Source organism: Bos taurus, chromosome X, assembly GCF_002263795.3.
Source record: "Bos taurus isolate L1 Dominette 01449 registration number 42190680 breed Hereford chromosome X, ARS-UCD2.0, whole genome shotgun sequence".
NCBI classification, from domain to species: Eukaryota; Metazoa; Chordata; class Mammalia; order Artiodactyla; family Bovidae; genus Bos; species Bos taurus.
In genome coordinates, this window is record NC_037357.1 from 123,009,362 (window position 1) to 123,030,162 (window position 20,801).

Genomic DNA, 20,801 nt, shown 5'->3' on the forward strand with positions numbered 1-20,801 from the left:
AGAAGTTTAGAATATTAAAACTAGGTTTGATACGTTTACCAGTTCATATTAGTATTTTAATATTTTAAAAATGTACTAATTAATTTATGACACACAATAGCTTTTATTCTAAGGACTTTAACATTTTGACTTCTGGTCTGCAAATTGGTTCTTGTAGGTAAACAGTCTCTTAGAAAAAATTGTACCTAGATTTCAAAATACTTAAATCTTCCTTTTTAAAAGTAGTATTGGGTTTTTTTTTTACCACATAACCTCTAATTGTTTTATGTGTTGATTCCTAACATCTCTTTTTCCTCTTCAAGTTTATCTGTATTTTCTAAAGGTTTTAAAATATTCTGGAAGGAATATTTATGATGATCAATTACTATTTCTGATGTTATTCTTCCCAATTAGTAACTCACGCTGGATTTTGCCATCATTTCAAGAAATTTCATCTTCTTCTAAAAATACCATCCATTGCTTCTGTTCTTTTGCTCTTTCCTGAATGTATTTTTTCTTTCCTATCTAGTGTCCACTTCCTGACCTACTACTTAGTTGATTCTTGCTGGGACCAGGGCATTAAAATTATATCCTTAGTGTCCTACTCTGTGTCACTATTTTTTATAACTTCATACTCAGGAATCCCATGTTATACAGCTACATCTGTTGTTTGGTCATCCAGTTGTTTCTGACTCTTTGTGACCCCATGGACTGCAGCATGCCAGCCTCCTTGTTACTCACCATCTCCCGAAGTTTGCTTCGGGGTTGATTTCCTTTAAGATTGGCTTGTTTGACTTCCTTGCTGTCCAGGGGACTCTCAGAAGTCTTCTCCAGCTTATTTAAGAGAGTTCATATACAGAAGCAACAGAAGTAGTTTGTTTTCATGTATATAACAGCACTTGTGTTGTGCATAATATATATAAAGGAAACAATGAAACTCTGAGAAACCTAAAAGATATTAGGAAAGGAAAAACATGCCCAATTTCTTTTAGAGAAGGCTAATAAGATTCTCAGTATTCCACTAGTCATCTAGTTAGCTCCATATCCTCAAGATTCCTGTTGCGTTTTCCTTGAAATATTCAAAATTTCACTTGAAAACATATGCCTCAAAGAGTATTCTAAAAGAGAAGAAGAAAGGAACAAGCTTTATCAGGCTTAAAGCTTATTAAAGCAGTAATGCTGCTAAGTCACTTCAGTTGTGTCCAATTCTGCGCGACCCCATAGATGGAAGCCCACCAGGCTCCGCCATCCCTGGGATTCTCTAGGCAAGAACACTGGAGTGGGTTGCCATTTCCTTCTCCAGTGCATGAAAGTGAAAAGTGAAAGTGAAGTCGCTCAGTTGTATCCGACTCTTCGAGACCCCATGGACTGCAGCCCACCAGGCTCCTCCGTCCATGGGATTTTCCAGGCAAGGGTACTGGAGTGGGGTGCCATTGCCTTCTCCGAAAGCAGTAATAATTCAATGTATTTTGAGGGGGAAATAATATAGGTATATAAACCAGTGGGACAAAATAGTACAGAAGTATTATATATTAAAGTTTAATGTATTTGTTACAAAAATATTAATTGCTGTGCTGTATGACAAAGCATATGTCCAGAAAATGAGAAGTTTAATACTGATTTTATAAATTTTGCTTGAAATCCTTCTGAACAACCTGGAAAAAAGTTAGTCTTCTCTTAAACCATATACCATAGTAAACAACAATCTAACTGAATTTTACAATTTAACACATCCTAGAAAACTTGTGAAGAAATGTTGAGCAAATCACAAATTATAAGCAGATTGACAATACAAAAATTATTGGCCCTTCATATAATGAAAAGTAGTATAAATAGGAAATCAGGAGATAATTTGCCTTAGATATCACAAAATAGTAATATATAAGGAATTTACTAAAAGACTCCTACTGGCCAAATCTAGGACAGTTTAAACATTGCAGTAATTAATGATAGTGATCGATTACAACCCACTGAATAAAGAATCCATGGGTTAATCCATAAAATAATTCATGGAGAACAACAGAAAGCTCTTTCTTACAGTAGAATTCCAACTAATAAATGTAAAAGGAATGATTGGTTTAGGAGTTCCTAAGAAATAACACTACAACCTCCACCTACAGGGTTTTAGAATACATTTTATATAAGGGGACAAAATAAACCATATTTGGAAAGATGTCTCAGTTTTCTGATAAATGCATGTAAAATAATGAGTTTTTTCATATGATGGCAACATAAATTAGAAAGCTGTTTTGCATTAAGTATAGCAAGCCATTATTGCTGCTAAAGTAACCTGAGGAAATAATCTTAAAGGAAGATTTTGTGTACTTGTCATTTTTTCATTGCAACAGTATTTACAATATCAAGAATTTAAAATCTTATAAATATTGAAAAATAGAGGCCCGCCAGAGCCTGTTCAGGTCGACTGACCAGAGTCCGCGAATTCAACACTCCAAGCCCGTCCGGATGGCCCCGATCCCAGCTTTCTATCCTTTGAAAACACTAAGAATAATGTCCCTGCATCAGTTTTACTGGAAATAGAACTGCCTTATGATCCAGCAATCCCACTGCTGGGCATACACACTGAGGAAACCAGAAGGGAAAGAGACACGTGTACCCCAATGTTTATCGCAGCACTGTTTATAATAGCCAGGACATGGAAGCAACCTAGATGTCCATCAGCAGATGAATGGATAAGAAAGCTGTGGTACATATACACAATGGAGTATTACTCAGCCATTAAAAAGAATTCATTTGAATCAGTTCTAATGAGAAGGATGAAACAGGAGCCTATTATACAGAATGAAGTAAGCCAGAAAGAAAAACACCAATACAGTATACTAACACATATATATGGAATTTAGAAAGATGGTAACAATAACCCTGTATACAAGACAGCAGAAGAGACACTGATGTATAGAACAGTCTTATGGACTCTGTGGGAGAGGGAGAGGGTGGGAAGATTTGGGAGAATGGCATTGTAACATTTATACTATCATGTATGAAACAAGTCACCAGTCCAGGTTCAATGCACGATACTGGATGCTTGGGGCTGGTGCACTGGGATGACCCAGAGGGAGGGTATGGGGAGGGAGGAGGGTTCAGGATGGGGAAAACAGGTATACCTGTGGCGGATTCATTTCGATATTTGGCAAAACCAATACAATATTGTAAAGTTTAAAAATAAAATAAAATAAAAAATTAAAAAAAGAGCTAAAGGGGGAGGAGCCAAGATGGCGGAGGAGTAGGACGGGGAGAACACTTTCTCCCCCACAAATTCATCAAAAGAGCATTTAAACGTCGAGTAAATTCCACAAAACAACTTCTGAATGCCGGCAGAGGACATCAGGCACCCAGAAAAGCAACCCAACTCTTCGAAAGGAGGTAGGAAAAAATATTAAAGACAAAAAAAAAGAGACAAAAGAGGGAGGGGCGGAGTTCCGTCCCGGGAAGGGAATCTTAAAAAGAGAGAAGTTTCCAAACACCAGGAAACCTTGTCACTGCCGAATCTGTTCTGAGCTTCGGAAGCACAGAGGGCAACATAACAGGGAGAAAAAATAAACAAACAATTAAAACGCGCAGATTGCGAGCCCTAGGGTAACTCCCCCAGCGGAGAAGCAGCGCAGACGCCTGCATCTGCCATTAGCAAGCGGGGGCTGGGCAGGGAGGCGCGGTGCGGGCTGCATCGCTGAGAGTAAGAATCTGGCCTGAATACCCTGAGCGCTATCTGAGCGAAATAATTTGGGCTAGCAAACCAGACTGTGGGATATCTACCACGCGTAAAGCCAGCCCTAACCTAAGACCGCCAGGCCCGCGCACGGAACAAAGGACTGAACAGAGATAGCCGGCTGCAGACCTTCCCCCTCCGGTGACAGGCAGCCAGAGCCGGAAGGGGGCAATCGCAGCCCCAGAGAGACATTATCTATAAAACTGTAAGCAGGCTTCTTTGCTAACTAAAACTTCTTGGGGGTCTGGACGGTCAACATCTGCCTGAGAAGGTGTGCCGGTTTTACACCCAGATAACCGAGTGGCGGGGAGGCGATAAGTCACAGCATTGGCACTCGCCAAACACCTCATCACCTGAGCTGCTCGGACCTGGGAAGAGCACAAAACGCAGGCCCAACTGAGTCTGCGCCTCTGAGGACTACCCGAGTGCCTGAACCTGAGCGGCTTGGACCTGGGAGGTGCATGCAACCCAGGGCCGGCCTCGGATTGTTGCCGGCGGAACAACCTAGAGCCCGAGCAGTGTGGGCAGGGTGGCTACACGCGCCGTGAGCGGAGGCAGACCCAGGGTGGCTGAGGCACTGCGAGCCCACGCCAGTGTTATTTGTTTGCAGCATCCCTCCCTCCCCACAGCGCGACTGAACAAGTAAGCCTAAAAAAAAAAAAAAGTGTCCTCTACCGTCCCCTTTGTGTCAGGGCGGAAACCAGATACTGAAGAGACTAGCAAACAGAAGAAGATATAACAGAGGGAAACGCCTTGGAAGCTACTGGCAATAGATCAAAACCCTGTGGTTACTACGGACTACATAGGAAGGGGCCTGTAGATCTTGAGAAGTATAAGTCTGACCAAGGAACTAGCCAAAAATGAACTGAACCCACAACACCCACAACAAAACCAAGAAAGTCCTAGATGTATTTTTATTATTTTTACGATCATTCTTTCTTTTTTTTTTAATTAAAAAAAATTTTAAGTCCTCTATTGTTCCTTTAATTTTCACTTCTATAACCTATTACTTTGCAAAAAAAAAAAAAAAGACCCTATTTTTTTCTTCTTCAGCAAACTTCATATATATATATTTTATAATTTTTTGACCTTTTTTTTTCCTTCTTTTCTTTAACATTGTATTTTTGAAATTCCAAATGCTACTCTAGATTTTTAATTTTCACTTTTTGGTATATGTTATCAATTTTGTACCTATAGTTTTTTTTATATAATTTCTGTGACTTTTTTTTTTATTCTTCTCTGTTTCTTTCTCTTCTTCTTTTATATAACATTGTATATCTGAAATTCCAAACTCTACTCTAGATTTTTAATTTTTGCTTTTTGGTATTAGTTATCAATTTTGTACCTGTACTTTCTTTATAATTTTCGCAACCTTTGTTTGTTCATTTTTTTCTCTTTCTTTTCCTTCTTCTTTTCTTTAACATTGTATTTTTGAAATTCCAAACTCTACTCTAGATTTTTAATTTTTGCTTTTATGTATTTGTTACCAATTTTGTACCTTTAAGAACCCAATCTTCAGGACCCATTTTTCACTAGGGAGCGAGATTACTGGCTTGACTGCTCTCTCTCCCTTTGGACTCTCCTTTTTCTCCACCAGGTCGCCTGTGTCTCCTCCCTAACCCCTCTCTACTCTACCCAACTCTGTGAATTTCTGTGTGTTCCAGACGGTGGAGAACACTTAGGGAACTGATTACTGGCTGGGTCTGTCTCCCTCCTTTTCATTTCCCCCTTTTATCCTTCTGGCCACCTCTGTCACCTTCCTCCTTCTTCTCTTCTCTGTATAACTCCGTGAACATCTCTGAGTGGTCCAGTTGTGGAGTGCACATAAGGAAGTGACTACTGGCTTGCCCACTCTCTCCACTATTGATTCACCTCATCTCATTTGGGTCACCTCTAACTCCCTCCTCCCTCTTCTCTTCTCCATGTAACCCTGTGAACCTCTCTGAGTGACCCTCACAATAGAGAAACTTTTCATCTTTAATGTAGATGTTTTATCAATGGTGCTCTATAGAAGGAGAAGTTTTGAAACTACTGTAAAAATAAGACCGATAACCGGAAGCAGGAGACTTAAGTCCAAACCCTGACTCCAGGGAACTCCTGACTCCAAGGAACATTAATTGACAGGAGCTCATCAAATGCCTCCATACCGACACTGAAACCAAGCACCACACAAGGGCCAATAAGTTCCAGGGCAAGACATACCAAGCAAATTCTCCAGCAACAAAGGAACACAGCCCTGAGCTTCAAGATACAGGCTGCCCAAAGTCACCCCAAAACTATAGACATTTCATAACTCATTACTGGACATTTCATTGCACTCCAGAGAGAAGAAATACAGCTCCACCCACCAGAACACCGACACAAGCTTCCCTAACCAGGAAACCTTGACAAGCCACCTGTACAAACCCACACACAGTGAGGAAACGCCACAATAAGGAGAACTCCACAAACTGCCAGAATACAGAAAGGACACCCCAAACTCAGCAATTTAAACAAGATGAAGAGACAGAGGAATACTCAGCAGATAAAGGAACAGGATAAATGCCCACCAAACCAAACAAAAGAGGAAGAGATAGGGAATCTACCTGATAAAGAATTCCAAATAATGATAGTGAAATTGATCCAAAATCTTGAAACTAAAATGGAATCACAGATAAATAGCCTGGAGACAAGGATTGAGAAGATGCAAGAAAGGTTTAACAAGGACCTAGAAGAAATAAAAAAGAGTCAATATATAATGAATAATGCAATAAATGAAATTAAAAACACTCTGGAGGCAACAAATAGTAGAATAACAGAGACAGAAGATAAGATTAGTGAATTAGAAGATAGAATGGTAGAAATAAATGAATCAGAGAGGATAAAAGAAAAACGAATTAAAAGAAATGAGGACAATCTCAGAGACCTCCAGGACAATATTAAACACTACAACATTCGAATCATAGGGGTTCCAGAAGAAGAAGACAAAAAGATAGACCATGAGAAAATACTTGAGGAGATAATAGTGGAAAACTTCCCTAAAATGGGGAAGGAAATAATCACCCAAGTCCAAGAAACCCAGAGAGTCCCAAACAGGATAAACCCAAGGAGAAACACCCCAAGACACATATTAATCAAATTAACAAAGATCAAACACAAAGAACAAATATTAAAAGCAGCAAGGGAAAAACAACAAATAACACACAAGGGAATTCCCATTAGGATAACAGCTGATCTTTCAATAGAAACTCTTCAAGCCAGGAGGGAATGGCAAGACATACTTAAAATGATGAAAGAAAATAACCTACAGCCCAGATTATTGTACCCAGCAAGGATCTCATTCAAGTATGAAGGAGAAATCAAAAGCTTTTCAGACAAGCAAAAGCTGAGAGATTTCTGCACCACCAAACCAGCTCTCCAACAAATACTAAAGGATATTCTCTAGACAGGAAACACAAAAACAGTGTATAAACTCGAACCCAAAACAATAAAGTAAATGGCAACGGGATCATACTTATCAGTAATTACCTTAAACGTAAATGGATTGAATGCCCCAACCGAAAGACAAAGACTGGCTGAATGGATACAAAAACAAGACCCCTACATATGTTGTCTACAAGAGACCCACCTCAAAACAGGGGACACATACAGACTGAAAGTGAAGGGCTGGAAAAAGATTTTCCATGCAAATAGGGACCAAAAGAAAGCAGGAGTAGCAATACTCATATCAGATAAAATAGACTTTAAAACAAAGGCTGTGAAAAGAGACAAAGAAGGTCACTACATAATGATCAAAGGATCAATCCAAGAAGAAGATATAACAATTACATATGCACCCAACACGGGAGCACCACAGTACGTAAGACAAATGCTAACAACTATGAAAGGAGAAATTAACAATAACACATTAATAGTGGGAGATTTTAATACCCCACTTACACCTATGGATAGATCAACTAAACAGAAAATTAACAAGGAAACACAAACTTTAAATGATACAATAGACCAGTTAGACCTAATTGATATCTATAGGACATTTCATCCCAAAACAATGAATTTCACCTTTTTCTCAAGTGCACATGGAACCTTCTCCAGGATAGATCACATCCTGGGTCATAAAGCTAGCCTTGGTAAATTCAAAAAAATAGAAATCATTCCAAGCATTTTTTCTGACCACAATGCAGTAAGATTAGATCTCAATTACAGGAAAAAAACTACTAAAAATTCCAACATATGGAGGCTGAACAACACGCTGCTGAATAACCAACAAATCACAGAAGAAATCAAAAAAGAAATCAAAATTTGCATAGAAACGAATGAAAATGAAAACACAACAACCCAAAACCTGTGGGACACAGTAAAAGCAGTCCTAAGGGGAAAGTTCATAGCAATACAGGCACACCTCAAGAAACAAGAAAAAAGTCAAATAAATAACCTAACTCTGCACCTAAAGCAACTAGAAAAGGAAGAAATGAAGAACCCCAGGGTTAGTAGAAGGAAAGAAATCTTAAAAATTAGGGCAGAAATAAATGCAAAAGAAACAAAAGAGACCATAGCAAAAATCAACAAAGCCAAAAGCTGGTTCTTTGAAAGGATAAATAAAATTGACAAACCATTAGCCAGACTCATCAAGAAACAAAGGGAGAAAAATCAACAAAATTAGAAACGAAAATGGAGAGATCACAACAGACAGCACAGAAATACAAAGGATCATAAGAGACTACTATCAACAATTATATGCCAATAAAATGGACAACGTGGAAGAAATGGACAAATTCTTAGAAAAGTACAACTTTCCAAAACTTGACCAGGAAGAAATAGAAAATCTTAACAGACCCATCACAAGCACGGAAATTGAAACTGTAATCAAAAATCTTCCAGCAAACAAAAGCCCCTGTCCAGACGGCTTCACAGCTGAATTCTACCAAAAATTTAGAGAAGAGCTAACACCTATCCTGCTCAAACTCTTCCAGAAAATTGCAGAGGAAGGTAAACTTCCAAACTCATTCTATGAGGCCACCATCACCCTAATACCAAAACCTGACAAAGATCCCACAAAAAAAGAAAACTACAGGCCAATATCACTGATGAACATAGATGCAAAAATCCTTAACAAAATTCTAGCAATCAGAATCCAACAACACATTAAAAAGATCATACACCATGACCAAGTGGGCTTTATCCCAGGGATGCAAGGATTCTTCAATATCCGCAAATCAATCAATGTAATACACCACATTAACAAATTGAAAAATAAAAACCATATGATTATCTCAATAGATGCAGAGAAAGCCTTTGACAAAATTCAACATCCATTTATGATAAAAACTCTCCAGAAAGCAGGAATAGAAGGAACATACCTCAACATAATAAAAGCTATATATGACAAACCCACAGCAAACATTATCCTCAATGGTGAAAAATTGAAAGCATTTCCTCTAAAGTCAGGAACAAGACAAGGGTGCCCACTTTCACCATTACTATTCAACATAGTTTTGGAAGTTTTGGCCACAGCAATCAGAGCAGAAAAAGAAATAAAAGGGATCCAAATTGGAAAAGAAGAAGTAAAACTCTCACTATTTGCAGATGACATGATCCTCTACATAGAAAACCCTAAAGATTCCACCAGAAAATTACTAGAAATAATCAATGACTATAGTAAAGTTGCAGGATATAAAATCAACACACAGAAATCCCTTGCATTCCTATACACTAATAATGAGAAAACAGAAAGAGAAATTAAGGAAATAATTCCATTCACCATTGCAACGGAAAAAATAAAATACTTAGGAATATATCTACCTAAAGAAACTAAAGACCTATATATAGAAAACTATAAAACACTGGTGAAAGAAATCAAAGAGGACACTAATAGATGGAGAAATATACCATGTTCATGGATTGGAAGAATCAATATAGTGAAAATGAGTATACTACCCAAAGCAATTTATAGATTCAACGCAATCCCTATCAAGCTACCAACAGTATTCTTCACAGAGCTAGAACAAATAATTTCACAATTTGTATGGAAATACAAAAAACCTTGAATAGCCAAAGCGATCTTGAGAAAGAAGAATGGAACTGGAGGAATCAAGCTACCTGACTTCAGGCTCTACTACAAAGCCACAGTTATCAAGACAGTATGGTACTGGCACAAAGACAGAAATATAGATCAATGGAACAAAATAGAAAGCCCAGAGATAAATCCACACACATATGGACACCTTATCTTTGACAAAGGAGGCAAGAATATACAATGGATTAAAGACAATCTCTTTAACAAGTGGTGCTGGGAAATCTGGTCAACCACTTGTAAAAGAATGAAACTAGACCACTTTCTAACACCATACACAAAAATAAACTCAAAATGGCTTAAAGATCTAAACGTAAGACCAGAAACTATAAAACTCCTAGAGGAGAACATAGGCAAGACACTCTCTGACATACATCACAGCAGGATCCTCTATGACCCACCTCCCAGAATATTGGAAATAAAATCAAAAATAAACAAATGGGACCTAATTAACCTTAAAAGCTTCTGCACATCAAAGGAAACTATTAGCAAGGTGAAAAGACAGCCTTCAGAATGGGAGAAAATAATTGCAAATGAAGCAACTGACAAACAACTAATCTCAAAAATATACAAGCAACTCCTACAGCTCAACTCCAGAAAAATAAACGACCCAATCAAAAAATGGGCCAAAGAACTAAATAGACATTTCTCCAAAGAAGACATACAGATGGCTAACAAACACATGAAAAGATGCTCAACATCACTCATTATCAGAGAAATACAAATCAAAACCACCATGAGGTACCATTTCACACCAGTCAGAATGGCTGCCATCCAAAAGTCTACAAATAATAAATGCTGGAGAGGGTGTGGAGAAAAGGGAACCCTCTTACACTGTTGGTGGGAATGCAAACTAGTACAGCCACTATGGAGAACAGTGTGGAGATTCCTTAAAAAACTGGAAATAGAACTGCCTTATGATCCAGCAATCCCACTGCTGGGCATACACACTGAGGAAACCAGAAGGGAAAGAGACACGTGTACCCCAATGTTCATCGCAGCACTGTTTATAATAGCCAGGACATGGAAGCAACCTAGATGTCCATCAGCAGATGAATGGATAAGAAAGCTGTGGTACATATACACAATGGAGTAATTCTCAGCCATTAAAAAGAATACATTTGAATCAGTTCTAATGAGGTGGATGAAACTGGAGCCTATTATACAGAGTGAAGTAAGCCAGAAGGAAAAACATAAATACAGTATACTAACGCATATATATGGAATTTAGAAAGATGGTAACAATAACCCAGTGTACAAGACAGCAAAAGAGACACTGATGTATAGAACAGTCTTATGGACTCTGTGGGAGAGGGAGAGGGTGGGAAGATTTGGGAGAATGACATTGAAACATGTAAAATATCATGTAAGAAACGAGTTGCCAGTCCAGGTTCGATGCACGATACTGGATGCTTGGGGCTAGTGCACTGGGACGACCCAGAGGGATGGTATGGGGAGGGAGGAGGGAGGAGGGTTCAGGATGGGGAACACATGTATACCTGTGGTGGATTCATTTCGATATTTGGCAAAACTAATACAATTATGTAAAGTTTAAAAATAAAATTAAATTTAAAAAAATAAAAAATAAAAAAAAGCAAAAAAAAATGTAGTTTGGCAAGGAAAAAAAAGAAAAATAGAGAACTATTTATAAAATTATGGTATACCACTTAATAGAATATTATTTAAATGAACTATTTCAAATGTGAGCATAAAGATGAATGTAATAAAAATTTGCAAGTGAACATTATAACAAATTTGTCTACCTAAAGCATAAAGATATAAGCTATAGAAGAGACCATAGAAAAGTGAAGATACTTGACATATTGGAATTGTAGGTTGCTGGTGTGTTCTTAAATTTAATTTTTATTTTTCTCAAAGTAATCTGCATATAGAGTCTTATAAAATATCAGTGCTTTTCCTATCCTCCTCCCTATCCCAATTCTTGACCCTCAGAGACAATGACTTCAATCTCTTTAGCCACTACTTATGCCTTTTACCTCTACATTCAGTATTCTTTTTTTTTTTCTTTGCCCAATTTTATTTTATTTTTTTGTGTGATGATGTGTATTTTATTTTTTTAATTTAAATTTATTTATTTTGGAGGCTAATTACTTTACAGTGGGGAACATGTGTACGCCTGTGGTGGATTTATGTTGATGTGTGGCAGAACCAATACGATATTGTAAAGTACATTCAGTATTCTTGTAATTCTTTGCCCATTTTCATTAGAGGACATAGTCTTTTGACTTCCTACCATGGAAGTTTTGGATTTAGTTCTTTTATACTACCATCTACACACAAGTTGCCTTTTCATGTCCTCCTAGTAATATTTCCATGATGCTTTATAAAAGCTGTTCCTTACTGAGCCAGATAGTATACTGAAGTCACATATCCTTCACATCTTTGCTGATTAGATCTCCTTTCCTAAATTCTGTATCTACCTTTTTCTGAGTTTGCTTTATAGTTTTGGTGGAATACATCTTCTAGGAGGTACTTCAGAAAGGTTGGACAGTAAATTTTTTTACAACTTTACATGTCTGACAATGCCTTTATTTTACCCCCTCACAATTTATAATTTGACTAGATATAAAAATTCTAGATCAAAAATAATTTTCCCTCAGAAATTTGGAGACATTGTTTCTATTGTCTTCCAGTTTCCTATGTTGCAGTTATGAAATTTATTGCCATTCTGGTTCCCAGTCTGTGTGTAAGCTGCTTTTCCTCTTTAGAAGTCTTTATAATCAATCTACTCTTTATCCCTGGTGTTCTTGTATTTCTTTAGTGTGGGTTTTTAAAATTCATTGTACCAGAAATGGGGTGGTCTCTTTCAATCCAGAAACTCATTTCTTCAGTTCTGGGAAAGTATTTTGTCAAATTTCTTCTCCATTTTACAACTTCTACTCTTTGGATATGTTGAACCTCTGGGTTTGTTGATTAATTTTTATTTTTTTCCTGTTTTCTAGGAAATGTTATCAACTATCTTCCAACCCTCTATTGACTTTTTGTTTCTACCATTATTTTTAACTTCCTAGATTTTTCCTTGTTCTCTAATTATTTCATTTTTAAAAACTTTTTATTATGGAGAGTGTCAAACATCTACAGAAAGAAACAGAAAAATATAGAGAACCCCCATATACTCTTCTTTTTCCTTCAGTATTTCTCAACTCATGATCAATCTTTTTTATCTGTGTTCTTCCCCTTCCCTTGTTTTGATATTTGAAGCAGTTTTCAGACATTGTATAATTTCTTGCATAAATGTTTTGGTGTGTATCTCCAGAAGATCAAGACTCTTTAAAGAAGTAATATAATTCTGTGATTATATCTGAAAAAACCTTACTGTACAGATGTCTGATAACTGTTCAGATTTCCAGTTGTCCCTATTGTTAGAATTCATTTTTCTTTCTACAGTTTGTTTGAATCAGGATCTATACTTTTCTGTTAATTTTGGTAGCTATTTTTCATGTTTAGAGTCTTTTCTTAAATTCTTGGGAATTCTTTGCTTTCTTTTGTCAAATTTGTCAAAGTGAAGTACCAAAAAGCTAGTTGGAAGGGATTTTGTGGCAAGAATTTTCTGAATTCTCATTGGCTTCTTTTCCTTAAGCTTAGATTTTAGCTTTCTCTGATCTGCTGTGTGAGTTACCACTTAGTCAGTTTCTGCTACTGTGTCTTCTCTTTTTTGTCCTTGTGAGTTTATGTGTAATTTTCCCCTTATTGTAATTTCATTAGGATTTTTGAAAGAAAGTAGAAAGTAAAACATTAATGTTTAATTAGAAGTCTCTTTCCATTTTGAAGTTTCTATTAATACAATGAATGGGGTCAAAAAGAAGTCAATAGTATTAGGTTGAGTTTATAGGGACTCTTGTCCTAATAATCTGTGGGCCTAAAAGGTTTTGTAAACTATTTCTTAAAGCATTTGTTTAATATGTAATTCTAGACACACAAACAGCATTTCTTCTTATTCGTTCTCATGTTCAAGTCAAGTCGAGTTTAAAATCTAATAACTAGTATGTAATACAAATTATTCCTGAGGAATGTAGTTGCTTTGCCAACATGAGTCAGTATTAACAACTTCTATTTCAGGATTTAGAGTTTAACTAATATAAAATTAGTGGTTCTTCTGAACCACTAATATCCTAATCAAAATTCTTGATCGTAAGATGATTTATATTTGTCACTAGGTCTTTATATACATAAAAGAAACCAGATTGGAACTATTGTATAGACCTGTCTCCAACAAAAGGAAGGAATTCTTTAGTGAGTGAATCTTACTGTTCATTTTGAACTAAACAAGGTCTCATCAATGTTGCTTATAAGGAAACTATCTGACAAGATAATCATATTAAAAAGAAAACTATCTGGTTCCAGCCTCTTATTTTATACAGAAGGAGGTAGAAAGTCCCTGAACAAAGGATTTTACCAGGGTAACTCATCTAGTTATTAGCATGGCCACTAAACTATAGCTCTTAACTCCCAAGTAATTTTTTTATAGCAGTAGAATAACAGAAGAGTGATAAACAGTAAATATAATGATAGGTATTTTTGCTGCTTACTGAGCAGAGGAGTGATTTTTAAATAATAAGCTTTGTATAATTACTGAAAGAGATAGAAATTTGGAATCTAGCTTTAAAGTAACCAGAATATAATCCAAGATTCTATGAGTAGCAATGGAAAAAAGGGCAGTTTTGGGCTAGAGTAGAATAGAATTGTCAGCAGACCTAGGTGATTCACATAAATAGTAGAAAGGGCCTGTTGGACATGAGGCACCAGAGTAGCAGTGATAGGACAAAATAACAAAATCAGAGATTGATAACTGAATTTGATATATCAACAAAGCAAGTCAGGTAAAAAACTGTATTGATATCAAAGCAATTGATTCCTTTTCTAGTTTTGCATATTTTCAGTCACTGGCACCAAAATCTCCCATTTGGAGGTAGAAAACTGGTACAATGGCAAATGTAGGATTTTTTTTTAAGCTTTGTTTATTTTTTCCAGAGGGCTTATATCTGAGTTTTAAATATCAGTAGTCACCTTTAATTGACAAGGAAACTAACACTCTGTTCCCACCCCTGTGCCCCCAAAAGACTCTTCCATTCTTTCTATTTAATCTTTGGCATAACCATGCAGTCTCTTTGGCCTGAAAAATAGAAGTTATGTGTGATTTGTCCTTATTACACAAAAGAAAAAAAAACTTTAATGAATGATTATTTTCAGCTCTTAAATCCATTCAGCTACCAACAGAGTAGTTATCAGATGATTAATCATCAGTTTACTTGTCTCATTCCCACCAGATTATGAGCTTCTTGGAGATTATTTTATTTGTATCTCACAGTGCCTGGCACACAGAAGTTTGCTCAGGAAATGTTTTGTTGGTAAAAGAGATCTTTGCCCACATACAGGGTCAAATGTAAATTCATCCTGGCATTCCAAATTGTCAGGAATCTGAATCCTCCCTACTTCACATCCTCCCCCACATTCCCCTTCCTTCCCCCCACCTCACCCCCACCTACCCCACCTACCCCGAAACAGTTTCAACACTGATTAGATTCCTTCTTGTGCATCATGCATGCCTCCATGTCCTTGCTTGCACTGGTACTCTATACCTGGACTTTTCTTCTCTGTGTCCAATCCTTCTTGCCCATCTAAATTCTACTGTGAGAGTCCTAAACACCTCTTCACTCTAGCCTTCCTGTGCAAGTAAAACTCATCTTTCTCTTTTCTGAATTCTTGTACTTATTCCTGGTGGTAATGCATCATTTATTGCTTTATCATATTCATGGTACTATAACTTTATCATATATACATGGTGCTATAATTGAATATCTCTTATATCAGGCTCTGGGATGTACAAACCTTATCTCAAATGGTCACACAGCCCCCAAAGATACAGTGGTGTTAGCCCCATTTTATAGATGAAAGGTAATAGAGGCACAGAGAGTTTAAGTAACTTGCTCTAGATTACACAGATCAGTATCCAGATTTTTCTAATTCCAAAAATCTTTACTCTTTTAGCTGCACCACAGTATCTCGTCTCAGTATCTCTATTCTCCTGCCTCCCTCAAAATAGACTTTTTGGGGTATATCTGTCCTTCACTTTGTCTGCCACATATTTTAGATGCTTAATGAATGTTTGTTGAATTGAGTTGATATGGTTGGTAGGGAGGGGTGTTTAAACCTATTTCATATTTTTGTGTTTTAATATTTCATTAACATGCCATTTTTTTAAAGTTGCTTTTTTGGCCAATTTTCATAACTTTGATGAAATGAACATTTCAGGAAATGTTTTGTTGGTAAAAGAGATCTTTGCCCACATACAGGGTCAAATGTAAATAATGTTAAAGCCACATCTAATATGTTCTCTATTTTTTTAATGTAGAACACAGGTTTTATAAATATATCCAATTTTTTCTGGTAATATAATTTAGTTAAAAAAATTAGTTAATGTTGAAAATTTAAGAGTAATAAATAGTTTTATTTATAATAATTTTATTTCTATGTGAATTCATACTTTCATACATATAAGCAAAATTTTATTTAATGTAGTCACCAAAGAGATTTTATTTCAAAGATTGTCTCTGGAAGCTATTGCAGTATAGCCATATGTACAATATTTTATAGTTCGAGACCGTGTTCGGACAAAAATGGAGCGTGATATCTTGGTAGAAGTTAACCATCCTTTTATCGTCAAGTTGCATTATGGTAAGTTATGAACAACCTCCTACTTCATCCTTTAACCTCATTCTCCCACTGCCTGATTACATGCAGATATACAAATGTATCTAAATATTTACTTGTATATATTCATATATGTCTCGTAGATACATCTAGTAAGTCATGGAAATGGAACCATTACTTCTTAGATAAATTTTAAAAGCTTTTGTTGCATTTAGCTTCATGTTTCTTTTAAACATTATAGTTTCTGAGTAATAGCCATAGGAATGGGTAATAATAATCATTTTAAAGTTAAATGTGCCAATATTTTAGCCTAACTTAAAAGCAAGAAAAATCCCTAATATAGACATCCTGATGTTCTTATGTGTAATTAAAGCTAACCAGTCCACATTTTTTTTGTAGTTAAGTGACATGGTTTTTGTATTTTGTTTCATGGTTAAGTAAGTCTTTTCTGTTAGGAATTTTTCTTACTGACCACATGTTTTAGAACTATTGTATTCTTGAAAGACTATTGCCTGAATAAAATCTAACAAATGTTCTAGTGGTTCCATAATAAGAAACACTGCATTTAACATTTCTACATGAAAACGAAGAGGAATTGGTGATTAACTTGTAAATAAAAATTAGTTTAGATATATGATATAGTCATTAATTGCTAAAATAGTATTTATTTGTGAATGAGTTGACCTAATGTAAGCCCCCAAAATTAAACTGTGAATTAAATGGAAATTTTTATTTCTTCTTTCAGCTTTTCAAACTGAAGGGAAGTTGTATCTTATATTGGACTTTCTCAGGGGAGGAGATTTGTTTACACGCTTATCCAAAGAGGTATATAATTAATCTCTATTTTAAATCTATTTATATGCATCCTGTTTTAAGTAAAGCTTTGTTATGTTTCAGTATTATGCTTATCATATTTTCTCAAGTGGCACACGATTCTTACATTGAAGAATCAGAACCAAAAAGAGTTATTTTACTAACTTTTGAATTTATTCTGAAGGTAGATTTTTAAATTGATAAACTGTCTTTTGTCCTGCTTCTTTTAGTTTTAGGTTTTTCAGAAGCAATAATATATCAACAAATATCCTTGAACAATCAGTAGTGGAAATTCAGCATGCATTGTAAAAATCATTTTTCATTTCTGAAGATTTTATTATGGTGGGGCAACAGTGGCACAATCTGAATATAGTTGTTATTTAACAAAATGTAAAATTATTTCCCACACAGTACATATTTAGCATTTAGTAAGTCATTAATTGGCTGATGTAATCATCTTTGCAAATATCTTCCATAAGTGAATTGTACAGGAAACTACATCTAATAGCATATTTATACCTTTTAATATTTAAACTGTAGAGTGGAACTTTAAATAAAAATAGCAAACACCGAAAGAAAATAAAGACAGAAAAATTATTATTTTATTTTAGGTGATGTTCACAGAAGAAGATGTCAAATTCTACTTGGCTGAACTTGCACTTGCTTTAGACCATCTACACAGCCTGGGAATAATCTATAGAGACTTAAAACCAGAAAAGTAAGGAATCATGCTGCTAAGTTTAATACAATGTAATGTAATTATTTAAGCAGTAAAACAAAGAAATGTTTGAACTACCACAAACATTGAGTTAGAGTGCCTGTGCTTCACATTTCTGCTAACCCTCTGTATTCTCATACTTTTACATTTCTGTTAATCAAAATATCTGTTCACGTTATCTTGTTTTCATTTACATTCAAATCTATGCTCATAGATTTATTGGCAATTTGTCTTTTTCTGTGATTTTTCTGTTCATTGCCTTTGCTAGTTTTTCTTTTGGAGCATTATTTTTTTCTCATTGATTTGTAAGAGACCATTCTTTATAAGCTAAGATTTTACCATTTGACATTATTATAGATATGCTTTTCTAGTTTATTTAAAATTTTTATATTATTTTAACCTGCACAAGTATTTTTTTCTCAGGTCTACTAATCTTTTGAGATCTCTTCTATGGCTTCTATTCTTAGGAGCCATAATTCTCTAACCTGGCTAAATTCATGATCAGATTTTTTTTTTCTTCTAATTTCATGGTTTCTTTTTTTTTTTTTTTTTTTACTTTAACTCCATCTAGAAAATTTTTGGTATGAGGGATGTCATGGAGCTAATTGTTTCCTCCAAATACCATTTATTGAAAATTTTCTTCTCGACATGATTTCAAATTTTTAGTGTGAGTTGAGCAAATTTTGCATTACTTTTATAGTAGTGGTTACCAAGAAACTAATATTTAAAAATTGCACACAGTTCTGTGCTTTAATTTGTCAGTGTTCACTGTCTACCACTTTGAGCAAGAGAGGGTTTTTTTCATCCTTTTTTTTAAAAGGATATAAACAAGAACCTTGTTCTATCAAGAATTTTTAAAAATAGTTTTATTGAGATATAGTCCACATACTCCAGTGTACATGGCAGCATTATTTACACTTGCCAAGATAATGGAAGAAACCTAACCGTCCACCAATAGATGAATGGATAAAAAAGATGTGTGTATTTCTCAGCCATAAAAAAACAAAATTTTGCCGTTTGCAGCAGTGTGGATGGACTTGGAGGCAAGTCCCTATGATGAAAAGGATGTCTTTTTAGAGTGTTACTTCTAGAAGGTCTTGCAAGTCTTCATAGAACCATTAGGTTGAGGCATAGACTTGTATTACTGTGTTGTTGAAAGGTTTGCCTTGAAAACGAACCAAGATCACTCTGTCATTTTTGAAATTGCACCCAAGTACTACATTTCAGACTTTTATTGACTGACTATGAGGGCTACTCCATTTCTGCTAAGGGATTCTTGCCCACAGTAGTAGATATTAATGGTCATCTGAATTAAAATCACCCACTGCCATCCATTTTAGCTCACTGATTCCTAATATGTCAGTGTTCACTCTTGCCATCTCCTGCTTGACCACATCCAATTTACCTTGATTCTTGGACCTAACATTCCAGTTTTCTATGCAGTATTGTTCTTTACAGCATCAGACTACTTTCACCACCTGACACATCACGACTGAGCATTGTTTCCACTTTGCTCCAACCTCTTCATTCTTTCTGGAGCTATTTTTCCGCTTCCTCCATAGCGTGTTGGACACCTACTGACCTGGGCACTGACCTTTCAGTGTCATATTATATTGCCTTTTCATACTGTCCATGATTCTTGAGGCAAGAATACTGGAGTGGTTTGCCATTCCCTTCTCCAGTGGACCACATTTTGTCAGAACTCTCTACCATGACCTGTCTGTCCTGAGTGGCCCTTCATGGCATGGCTCATAACTTCATTGAGATCCATGTGATTTTTTTGGTTAGCTTTCTGTTCTTTATCATAACCCATACCTAAGAGCACAATAAATATTCTTTATTTTTCCTTCTAAATTGTTTTCTAAAATCACAGATTTGATTATCTCTGCCTTCCTTGCTTGTAAATCTTTTATGATCTCCATTGCCCTTGAGAAGAACTCCAAAGTCTTTGGCATGCTGTATTGGCCCTTTACAGACTGGTCTCATTCATGCAATGTACATTTCTTATCTGTGCTCTGCCAGACACTGAACTACAAGATGAATAAGGTCAAAGTCTCAAGGAGCTCTCAGTTTACTGAAAAAGAAAACACTGGGTAATACCAATATACACAATAAAAGGATGAATCAAAGAAAAGCAAGGAGTGTGAGGAAGGTGTGTTGAAGAGAAGAGGATTGTGTAAGTTGTGTCAGAAAATAAACTAGGAAGGAATGACTAAGTCAGATGCCTTTTAAAAGACCAAGAAAGTGACAGCTCTAACACATTTGGCTTAAATTTCTAGACCCTTTGTCTGTTGTTCAAGCACTAGGGAGTTTAGTTAGGCTACCTGTGTAGAAAGGCACTAGAAAGAGCAACTTACAGGAATAGGTTTTAGTTCCTTTCCTCATAGTTCTCAAGTGTCCCTGTCTCTTTAATACAAGTTTATATCACTTTGCCTTTGGGATTTGTTATATGTGTGTGTCCAGAAGAATAGTTTTTCTCCTCTTTTACCTTTGCCTTCTTATTCACATTCTAAAGCAATGTTTTGGAATGACTGTAGTGGTCTGATGCTTAACAAAGTAATTTCAGTTTTAGCTTCTAAAAATCTCTCTTTAGTGGTTTGAAAAGATTTTCTGACTTTGTTGTCTTTCAGCATTCTTCTTGATGAAGAAGGTCATATCAAGTTAACAGGTAAAAATCCTCATTTTGTTAAAATAGTCTCTCCTGCTCTATATAATTTCCTTTAAGGTTGATCATGATATAAATATTAAGTAACATATTGTGTTAAAAACCTGAATTAGAATTTTTAAGTAATTAATGTAAATATTAGAACTATTAATGTAAACTTTGGAAGTCAACGTTTGAA

General features: G+C 35.7%; 1 protein-coding gene across 6 annotated transcripts in view; it reads left to right on the top strand.

Moving 5' to 3' along the window:
- Positions 1-20,801, top strand: part of RPS6KA3 (ribosomal protein S6 kinase A3) — a 159,200-nt gene that overhangs the window by 107,547 nt on the left and 30,852 nt on the right. For all 6 annotated transcript variants that reach the window (XM_024987870.2, XM_005228374.5, NM_001098937.1 and 3 more), the window contains 4 exons: positions 16,371-16,451; positions 17,173-17,252; positions 17,852-17,958; positions 20,589-20,626. In XM_024987870.2, coding sequence (XP_024843638.1) covers positions 16,371-16,451; positions 17,173-17,252; positions 17,852-17,958; positions 20,589-20,626 — 306 coding nt within the window. The remainder of the gene's footprint in view (positions 1-16,370; positions 16,452-17,172; positions 17,253-17,851; positions 17,959-20,588; positions 20,627-20,801) is intronic.